At 37.7% G+C, this 10,954-nt stretch overlaps 2 protein-coding genes across 2 annotated transcripts; one reads left to right on the plus strand and one right to left on the minus strand.

The window, feature by feature from the left end:
- The first annotated feature begins 478 nt into the window (after positions 1-478).
- Positions 479-1,556, plus strand: LOC131003473 (enoyl-CoA delta isomerase 1, peroxisomal-like). Its single transcript, XM_057929953.1, has one exon. It carries the CDS (start codon positions 583-585, stop codon positions 1,315-1,317), a length of 735 nt encoding a protein of 244 aa, XP_057785936.1. The 5' UTR covers positions 479-582; the 3' UTR covers positions 1,318-1,556.
- Positions 1,557-3,763: 2,207 nt separating this feature from the next.
- LOC131003480 (protein FAR1-RELATED SEQUENCE 5-like) lies at positions 3,764-6,673 on the minus strand. The gene is made up of 2 exons (XM_057929965.1): positions 6,276-6,673; positions 3,764-5,349 (listed from the first exon to the last, which is right to left on the minus strand). The coding sequence occupies exons 1-2, from the start codon at positions 6,424-6,426 to the stop codon at positions 3,764-3,766; spliced, it is 1,737 nt and encodes a 578-aa protein (XP_057785948.1). The 5' UTR covers positions 6,427-6,673.
- Between the last annotated feature and the right edge of the window lie 4,281 nt (positions 6,674-10,954).

Raw genomic sequence — 10,954 nt, forward strand, 5'->3', positions numbered from 1 at the left:
AAGAAATACTCCAATGACACGTGCTTTTTTGATACACAAATTAAGAAAAGTAGAATTAAGTAAAATTACAAGTTTAATTAGAGTTATTTTAATTAAATAACACAAAATTTAATTTAAATACATAGCACTAGATATGTAATTTTTTTTAATTCTATTCTTTTTAATTTTTGTGTCGAAAATATGTGTCAAGGAAGGAGTATTTCTTAATATTAAACCCAGAAAAAGCAATCGATTCCTTTGTGTGTTAAATCCGTACGTGTGGAGCCATGCATTACTCCCATGAACACATGTCAGCCATTTGTTTTTCGGAACGAGAACGACTAAAGTACGAGTGGTAGTCGTAAGACGCAACATCACCATCGAAGATGCTGAGGTTAATAAAATTAAACGTGTTTAATCTTTTCAAAAAAAAAAATTAAACGTGTTTAAAACAATTTTTACTTATTATTCTCGTGTTTTTTAAATAATTCCAAGTAACAACGAGTAGGAGTAATATTTTTCTATATATATGTGGTACCTTAAAATCTCTGGAACTGGAAGCGTTAAATCTCAGTCTCATTGTGAAAACATAATTAAGGCGCGATGTGCAGTTTAGAGAGACGCGGCGACGTTTTCATCCTCAGCATCACCGGCGACGACGACCACCGCCTGAACCCAACCCTGATCGACTCCATCCGGGCCGCACTCGCCCGGGTCAAGTCCGAGTCGACGCGGTCCTGCGCCCTCATCACCACCGCGGAGGGCAAATTCTACTCCAACGGCTACGACCTCGCGTGGGCGCTATCCGACCCGACCCGGCCCAGGATCATGTCGAAGAAACTCCGGCTTCTGGTGGAGGACCTGATCTCCCTCCCCATGCCGACGATCGCAGCCGTAAACGGGCACGCGGCGGCGGCCGGTTTCATCCTGGCCCTGAGCCACGACTACATTCTGATGAGCGAGGACGGAGGGTGTGTCCAGATGGGCGAGGTGGACATTAATTATAGGGTTTCCATGTGGTTTGTGAGGGTGCTGAGGAGCAAGATTGGGTCCCCCCAGATTCTGAGGGATGTGATATTGAGGGCGGAGAAGATCGGCGCCAGGAGAGGGGTGGAGTGGGGGATCGTGGACTCGGCCCACGCCACCGCGGCGGCCACAGTGGGGGCGGCGCTGGAGCTGGGGGCCGATATGGCCGGAAGGAGGTGGGACGGGAAGCTGTACGCGGCGAACCGGAGGAGTGTGTTTGCGGATGTGCTGGCGGTGATGGAGAGGGATGAGGTGGTTGGGGAGGAGGAGGACTCTGTCTCTCGGGATAAGGGACCTACTTCCAAGTTGTGATTTTTTTTTATTAAAGAGGATTAATGGTTCTCCATTTTAGCTGACTCAAACCACAAATCTATTTAATCTATTTATTGGAACAGAAACGTCTTATCAAGTATGCTAAATTTTGTTATCTTTTAGGTTGTGATTCTTCTCATGTTTAACTTGAAAACTGTATTAATATTGTTTTCAAGGATCTTTGTATGCTCGATTTTGGGGATAATGATTAAAGAAATAATTCATTTAGAATGATCAAATATTAATAAGAAATGAGAATAAATTCGAAGCCTAAGATTTTTAAATCTTATGATTAATATTTATTCGAATTAATAGGGTGAAATAATAATAAATAAGAATAACGAATAAGTCAAAACAAATCTACGAGTAAGTTTCTTGTAATGCAATATAGTCATTTTCACATGAGTTCAAATTTTGGAGAGGATGCAAATTTCATCATATTAACTTAATATTGTTATTCGTGCATAAACAGCTTATTTGTATATTTATATTAGTTTATTTATTATTTTCATTTCTCACAAAAAATATCATTTTCATTGCATCCCAACCATGTATGATTATATTACATATTTAATAAAAAAAAAATTGGAGCAAATTTATAGGTAGCTTGAAACACATTGAAATTTGTGAGACAACATATATAATATAGTTAAGCTCGAACTAAAAGTTATTTATAAAATTTAGAAAATCAAAATTTCATTTTGAGATAATTTTAGATAAATAATTTAATTTTGAGTTTTTAGTTTTATTGAAATTTGTGAGACTAGTAAGCTCGAACTAAAAATTATTTACAAAGTCACTCCACCAATTAATAAATGCGGGTATTTGACTTTGAGAATAGAAGCATCCTTTTATACTCAGTTCGGATCCTCTGTACCCACTCTCTGTCCCACTCTCTGTCCCAAAGTTAATACTACGCCGTTTAGATTTAGGTTATTTACTCCCTTTAATCTCCTAAAATATGTGCGGTATCAGCTCGGCTCTTCAAGCCGTAACATCTTCCTCACTAATCTTTTATCTTCACCAACTTCCATACTCCAATCGGAGAAGAGGTGGCTGATGGTGGAGCACCGCCTGCACCTACCGGAATATGCTGTGAGAAGGCGGCCCAAACGGACGACTGACCATCGATCTCGATGGCCCGTTCGGTGGCGGCGATTTGCGGCGACTTCCAAAGAGAGAAAGAGGCGGTGGCGGATGGTGGAGCACCGCCTGCACCTACCGGAAATGCTGTGAGAAGGCAGCCCAAACGGGCGACTGACCATCGATCTCGATGGCCCGTTTGGTGGCTGCGATTTGCGGCGACTTCAAAGAGAGAAAGAGGCGGTATTTGAACGCCGATTTCAGAGAGAATGCGAACGAAATCCAGGATTTAGCGGCAGTGATTGGATGAGAATCGATCAAAGACAGTGAATTTGTATGGCATTTAGCGGAGACATTCATCCCTTCCCTTGACATACTTGATTTTGTAACTATCAAGGAGTGATTCATTTATTAAGAAATTAGTGTACTTAATACGAATTCTATCTTTTCCATCTTCATAACTTAAATTGTTTTGGAATAGTTGAATGGTTTGTTGCAAAATTGACTACAGCAGATTGTTGTCCCAGCATAACTACAGCAGATTGCTTATTGTTGCATAACTACAGCAGATTGCTGTCCCAGCAGAGCATTTGGGTATAGCTCGTCTCAGATTGCTGTCCCAGCAGAGTATTTGCGTATAGCTCGTCTCCTTCACTTACCCAAAAGCTTTTGGGTATAGCTTGAGTACTATGGCTATGAGTTGGTATACTAGTTCATATGAGTTGTTTGCTTATGGTGAGGGTGTGAAGTTCAGTACGTGGCCTGGCTATGAGTTGGTAATGTTGCAGCAATGGTGTTAGTTCTTTAATGATAGTGTTAGTTTTTCAATACTTTTGCATTTGTTCTTCATGCGATTCACAAGTCTTAAATGGGGAAAAAACATTAAATTTCAAAACATTACTACTGTCATAATAATAATAACAATACACAAATCTTGATCACATTTCAAATTAATAATAATAATACACAAACCTTGATCACATTTCAACTAATTTGAGAAGCAACACATACGTAGAATAATGTATCCAATTCCTCAAGCAGCATAATACAGATCACAATTCAGAATCAAAATTCAGAATCCAACTTATAGGAAAAATCATTTTGTAAGAATAAGGAAACAAGGCGTTTGAGTGTTGAAAACTTGAAGTGGACCAAAACCAACTAATTAAATTAATTTGCAAATATATATGTGAAATAATATGACAGTAAGAATATTGGGATTCGGATTCGATGCAATGTAGTCTAATCTGGACAAAAATCTAGGCAACAACGCAACATAAAAATCTGGACAACAAATTCATCAAAGTAGCATAATCCAACATCAGCAACCATCCAATATGCCATCCACCATATCAGCAACAGCTCATTTATTTTCATTAATGCTTTGCTGCGAGTCATCTATTTGCAAAGGGTTAGAGTTCTCAACTGGATACACCATAGATGGAATACTTGTATTAGCTTTGAAATCAGCTTTTAGCTCCTCATATCGACGATCTTCAAGAAGCCTTTGGAAGTGATTAAAAAATTCTAAGAACTTGTGCTTGTAGTTGACATACCTTTTCACAATACTATTCACGCTCTCACTTCTTTGGGTGGTAGTCATATCAGCACAAAACATTTGTCGTCCGTAGACCAAGGCCCATTTTTCTTTCAGTTTAAACATTCGCTTCAACCAATCATTATCTTCAAGCCTATACTTTTTCAACATATTGTCCCATGCTGCAAAAAACTCATCTTCTTCTTCAAAATCATAGACACATGCACCGAAGTCTTTAGCAAAATCTTTAAATTGCGAAAAAACACCACTCAAGTGAATTGCAGCATTTTGAAAAATATGCCAAAGACATAAACGATGATGAGTTTCAGGCCATATAGAAGATAATGCCTTAGCCATTGCTGCATCTTGATCTGTAAGAATAGTAATTGGTTTCTTCTCACCCATAGCTCTAGTAAATGTATCAAATAACCACTCAAATGTCACAGCTGTTTCATCATATAATAATGCAGCACCAAAAATCACAGTCTGTTTGTGATGATTTACGCCTACAAACAAGGCAATAGGACGACCTTCATTATTTTTCCTATAAGTTGTGTCAAAGCAGACCACGTCCCCAAAATGTGAGTAATCTGTTCTCATCTTTGCATCAGCCCAAAAAATATTTGTAATCAAGTCATCTTCATCAACTTGAATGGCATAAAAAAAATTCGGATCATCAAATTGCATCTGCTGCAGATATTCTAATACTCCACCTGTATCCCCTATTCTTGAATCTCTTGTTCTTTTAGATCGCAAATAATTTTTGTAATCTTCAGGAATGAAACCCAAATTCTCTCTCCCTCCTACTTGTCTTGCCATAAGATCATGAGATGCTTTAGGTCTGATACCCACGTCATTTGCCATTTGAATTTGCAATGCTGCAACTGGAGCTACTTTTCTATGACTTCTGTGTAAGTGTATTTTGTTTGGACTTGAAAGATAATGATTATGCTCCTCAACAAACTGAACCACACAAAGCTTTCCAGTTTCTCGACTGCTAACCTTCAGTTTAGCTTGACAATCAAATCTTGTTTCTGGACGAGCCTTTTTCACATAGATATCACGTTTATCGTGTGATCTTTTTCCTTGAGCACTACAACAAAAGATCCTGTCAACTAATTCTCCACATGTGTTCTTGTGACTTTTGCTCCTTCTTATACCAAACCCCACACATTTTGAATACTTTAGATAAAATTCATAGGCATCCTCTTCAGTATCAAAGCTCATTCCAATCTTTGGAGTATCTTCCTTGCAGTTCATACTTGTCAAGTTAACTAAATGATTTCCACTGTCATCATCTATCATATCACTGTGAAGTTGATTATGTTCTTCACTAGAAGACTCAAAACTCAAACGACGCGAAGATGTACCACCAATCTCCATGCTAAGCTTTTCTTTGATCTTAAAAAAAACTGAAATGAAAAAGAAATATATAAGTTTCATGAAAAGGTATATAACAATAAATAAATAATTGAGATTAGTGAAGAAAACTGGCGTATATTAAACAAACAAAGAAAGACAAAAAATCAATCTTCCAGATGTAGTTCGAAGATTTCACATGCAGTTCAAAGATTTTCAATATCATACTCTTTATTAAAAAAAATATCATATTACTCATATCAGCAGTACAACACTACCGCACACTGGAAACGACGTCGGCCTTTCTTATTATTTTAAATAATAAGAAACAACAATGTTTCTTTAATAATGATAAGAAGTTACAAGCAGTGAACAAGATATCAACCCACCCAAAAATATGAAAGAGTCGTAAATCTAGACTACAGTCTAACAATATAGGATACAAACAAATATGAAATGCCTACAAATCATAATGCTTTAGGACCCATAAAGCTACCATTATTTTAATTATATCCCAACATTGAGATGCTCCCCAATAATATTTTAAAATTCTTCTATTCATCTTCGATCAATGAAACATATAATATGATTATAGGAACAATAACTCAAAAAAGGATTTTCCCCCTGTAGCCACAAAAAGGTCCAAACATGATTTAAAAATCACCCAAATTACCCCAAGCTTGCCAAAATTTTGTATCAGTGAAGCTATGTGAATGGACATTGGACAAATGAAGAAAGATAGCTCCTGAGTCTCTGAACTGTTCCTACACGGTAGAGACCAGTTTGGAGAGAAAAGATTTATGTGTTTCTCCCTAACAGTATATATTTTAACAATAAATATCTTCACTCAATCAAAAAGCACATCAACACAAAAATACATATAGAACAGTGGCAGAAGAAATAAGTTCTGCATAGATCAAGAACCAGGTATACCTAATTAAGAACTAACGAAAGATTATAAAAATAAAAGAAAACTCACTCGTCGTCTTCAAAGTAAACTGTTCGATTGCGTCGGATGCACAAAATTGGTTCTTGTGGAAAAAGAAAAATAATAAAATTCGAGCATGGGCACTTGTGGAGAAGAAGAATAAAAGATGGAAGCAAGAAAAATATTGATTTTGGATATCCATAACCAAATCCCGTACAAAATACAAATTCCTGATTTTTCGGTGGAGAGAGAAAAAATTTGATCGTGAAAATAGAAGAATTGTGTTGGTGAAGAAAGGAAGAAGAAGATTTACGGCTGTTGGAGCCGAGCCGATAGCTGGAATGAATCAATTAACTATTAAAAAAAATAAAAAATGAAATAGCCTTTAGAAAGCTGAAACGATGTCGTAAATGGGGTTGGGACAGGGAGTGGGACACGGTTTAGAGACAGAGGATCCGAAGTGCCTTTTATAAGTATAAATTTTCATTTGGTGAAATCTCATGACAAAATCAATATGTAATGTAATTATTCAGATTTTAGACAAATAAAAATGAATAAATAGTATTTTGAGAATTGAAATAAATAAGCAATGAATTAAAATATGGTGATACCACATTAGATTAATTCATATACATGAGGACATATTTTTTCGACTACTGAAAATAGACATACATTTGTAGTATTCATATTAGATACTTACAGAGGTTATTATCGTAAAATACATAAAGTTTTTCAATTTTCTGGTTTATATCATAACTTTTCTTTTTTACCAAAAAATACATAAATTTAATATTGATTCTGAATCGTCTCACGGACGATAATTTCGCCCAAGTTTAAGCAACGGTGCAGACCAGTAATAGGGTGCAATATGTTAATTTCGCTTAAATCCAATTTGAATAGTCCCACAACTTGTAATTTCTCACTGCAACATTAGATTGAATTTGGACGAAATTACCACCGTGAGACGATTTAGAATCAATTTTAAATTCATGTATTTTATGGTAAAAAAGAAAGGTCATGATATAAATCAGAAAATTGACAAACTTTAGGTATTTTACGACGATATATACTTATAATATATAGGAATGAAATTCAGTGTTTCATAGTTTTACTTTTATGTGTGCTTTTATTATTGTTATTTTAATAATATTTTTTTATAAAAATAAAATCTAGGTTGCTCACATAGATTCAAACTATTTATTCCTTCAAAAATTGTTAGAGTAAAATTAGTGCTCTATTTAGTTGGCATTATGTAGACGATTGCTAGTATCTGTCAATGTTCTTCACAAAGTTAGTACAGTACCTCTCAGAGTACTGAGTCACGTTTGAGACATTCAATAGCCTTCAACTTGCAAATTTAGTAGCTTTCTTGGAGTTATCTTCTGCGTGATACTAGTAAGATAAATACGACTTCAAATCTACAGTTCGTGAGGAGTTTTTTCGGTCAGTTAAATCAGATAGACTACTACTCATTCAGTGAGTCCTATTCAAGCAAGTAACCTGTTAGGATTTGTCTATATATATACGCGACGAAGAAGACCAGTCAAGGTTCCACTTTGATTGATATTCTCCTACATATTGAAGAGTAATTTCGTGCATTCTCCAGAGCATACATTGTGTGCGTGTGTGGTCTTGTAAGTTCGCTTATGTCTTATTATAAGTGTTAATTGGTTGGTTTATTTCTTTGCTATCTTACACCAACTTGTTGGTGTAAGTTTATATTGTTGGGTTCAGGTGGTGAATGTGTATCATTCACGCTTAGAGAGTAGGTCATTTGTCTCGCTCTCAATTATGCACTGTTGGTGGAGTTTTGGGAAGATCATAGAGACTATAAAGATCGAGTCTTTTCGTATAAGTCATTTGTATATCTTAACTTCATTAGTGGATAATTTATCTTGGACATGACCCCTCAGACGTAGATGTTTTATCACCAAACTGGATAACAAATCTTAGTGCTTTATTCTTTATAATTTCAAGTACGTTAAGCGTTACTATATCTCCACACGTACTAAGTGTTACTATATCTCCACACATATATATTAACTTCTGTGTGTGCGAGATAATGTATTTAGATAGGTGACAATTTCAGAAACTATTGCGGGAACGCGTGCATTAAAATTTCTACATTGCAGGGTAATCTACATTTTGGACTTGGATTTAAAAAAATGGGATTTCTTGGATTGTTCATCTTTACTGGCTTACCATGATTTCGTATGAAATACAACAAATATAAATAAAACGACATCTCATATTACAGAATCCGGTGCTTATTCTGTCTAATTAAGGAATACGTGATATACATGTGTCTAATTAATTAATTAATGAATACGCGATATACATGAAAAGATTTTGTAGATCCGAAAGGAAGACTATATGTTGAAACTTTCTAAATAGACAAATAAAAGAGTTTGTGAGGTTGGCCCATTTCTCATTCCTTCTTCATTTTCTTTTTCTTTTTTGGGTCTGGGCCAACTTCAGGGCCCAGAACCGAGCCCACCCACTTATCCCAGCCCATTCCCAAACCCTAGCCCACTACCCCTCTGATATACCCCACCCGAGCCCCACTCTCTCTCTCACTTCCCTCAGCGCCGCTTCCTTTTCACTTTCCTCTCTCTCTCCAACTCCTCGGCTCCTCCACCCTCCCACCGCCCTTTTGCCTTGATTTCTCCAGCGCCTTCAATGGCGTTCCACCCTACCGTTGCTTCTACTCCCCTTAAAACCCTGATGCTTCCTCATGCTGGGGATACCGTCATTATCAAAGTGAGAAAGGCTCTGCTATTCCTTTCAAGTGTTGTTTCTTTGGTAGTACAGGATTCCCTGTGTGAGTGGAGGTATCACCGGGCTTTCCTGACCATCGGAGCCCTGATTGGTGGTTACCTGAAGAAGATCTGAGCCGCCGGAGTTCTGTACTTGGCTCCTGATGTTGGTGGCTCTGCTGAGATCTGAGAAGCTGCTCCATATCCACCACCTGGTCTTGATCGAACTGCTGCCGGAAGGGTTGCCGAGTTCAAGGGGAAAATCTGAGCCCCACCGTGTCCCGAGGACACCTTTTCCCCCCTCTGAATTCTCTTTACTTTATCTCATTTATCTTGTATCTTTTTCTCCTTTTCTTTCTCTTATTGTGCAGATCTGAAGCTGAAAAGGAAGAGGGAGCAGAAGACGAAGAAGACGACGAGTCAAGTGCTTGAGCACGTAGTGGGGAAGACAGGAGGTTCGGGAACCAAGCGGTGAACCCTGGCTAGGCGAAGATACCCTACAGTGGTATCAGAGCCACGGTGACCTAGCCAGGGCACCCTCCGAACACATCTTACCCACCCCGCCGCCCTTTGGCTGCGCAGATTCGCTCCCAACGAGCAAGGAAAAGAGTAAGTCCAGCTCTTCCCCCTGGAAGAGTGTGGCTCTGGTAAATTGGCTGAAAACCCTAGCTCCTAGACATTAGGATTGGTGTTGCCTGCTATTTTTTCTTTTCTGTGATCTTTGTTTGGTCTTGGTATCTTGCGATCCTGTTTTTTTTTTTTCTTGTGCTTCCGCTTGTTGCTATACATCTCGATAAACCCTTGACATTCTAAGCCTGGTGAGATCTCTCTTGCCTTGGTCCAGTTCGTCTGGATTCTTCTTTAAAGAAGTCTCCTCGTGCGAGTATCCTGGAAAGCAAGAGAGAGAGGGGTTTATCTAGTGTGGCTGTGTGTGCCTTGTTGCTTGCCTTGTTTCTACGCTCTGTGGTACTGTGTACCTAGAAAACTCTCTCTGATTGAGAGTTTTTTGCCCGTTTTTAAAACTGAGAAAGTCAGTGTTGGAGCTCCTGAGGTGACCAGTGTGACTCCTTGCTCCACAGAACAATCTGTGCCGAGAACTGGGCTTTCCACTGCTCTGCAACTTCAGTTGTGGTCTCCCTGTGGTCTTCTTGACCATTTCTCTTTGTTTGGTTGTGCTCTGCTTGCTTAAGTGCTGCATTCATCATGAATACTGTGCATATGGTTCCCTTTAATGGTAGGGATGACTTCCAGGACTGGAAAACCAAGATTGAATGTATTCTTGTAAAAGAAAAGGTTAATAAGGCTATTGTAAACAGATATGATGAAAATACTGCTGATGAAAAATTGAGGGACCTAAATGATAATGCAAGAGCAACTATTCTGTTAAACTTGAGTAGTTCTGTGGTAAGAAAGGTGTCTCATCATAAAAGTGCTAAAGACTTATGGGATGATCTGACCACCTTATATTCTGCATCTTCTGAAACCCTTGCATGGTCCTTGCAAAATCATTTTATGTCTTTTCAAATGGACTCCTCCAAAGATGTTGATTCTAACATGGATGATTTTAATAAGTTGCTTCAAGACTTGAAACTTGCTGGAGATGATAATATTGAAAAATATGCTCCTCAAATTTTGTTGGGTTCAATTCCTGAAACATTTTCTAAAGTCAAATCTGCTTTGAAGTATGGAGGGTCTAAAGTAACATGTGATATGATTGTGAATGGACTAAAGGCTAAAGAAAGTGAACTAAAATTTCAGAAACCAAAATCTCTGCATGGTGATGTGATGTTTGTGAACAAAAATGATCATAGAACCTCTAATCACAGCTTCAATAAGGGTCAGTCTTCCAATGATGTTAAACATGTTACCAATGATAGACAAAGAGAAGAGAAAAGGCCTAATTTTGCTCCTAATCAGAACAGAAACCAAAATACTGATCAAAAGCCCAGAAAAGTTTGTTGGAATTGTGGTAAG

The sequence above is a fragment of the Salvia miltiorrhiza genome, unplaced genomic scaffold, assembly GCF_028751815.1.
Source record: "Salvia miltiorrhiza cultivar Shanhuang (shh) unplaced genomic scaffold, IMPLAD_Smil_shh original_scaffold_217, whole genome shotgun sequence".
NCBI lineage: Eukaryota > Viridiplantae > Streptophyta > Magnoliopsida > Lamiales > Lamiaceae > Salvia > Salvia miltiorrhiza.

Bases quoted from the DNA above. Each gene is read 5' to 3' on its own strand.
- LOC131003473 (XM_057929953.1), top strand. From the start codon at position 583: ATGTGCAGTTTAGAGAGACGCGGCGACGTTTTCATCCTCAGCATCACC.
- LOC131003480 (XM_057929965.1), bottom strand. From the start codon at position 6,426: ATGGATATCCAAAATCAATATTTTTCTTGCTTCCATCTTTTATTCTTC. The intron at 5,350-6,275 runs GTGAGTTTTCTT...TTTTCATTTCAG, and splicing joins GTTTACTTTGAAGACGACGA to TTTTTTTTAAGATCAAAGAA.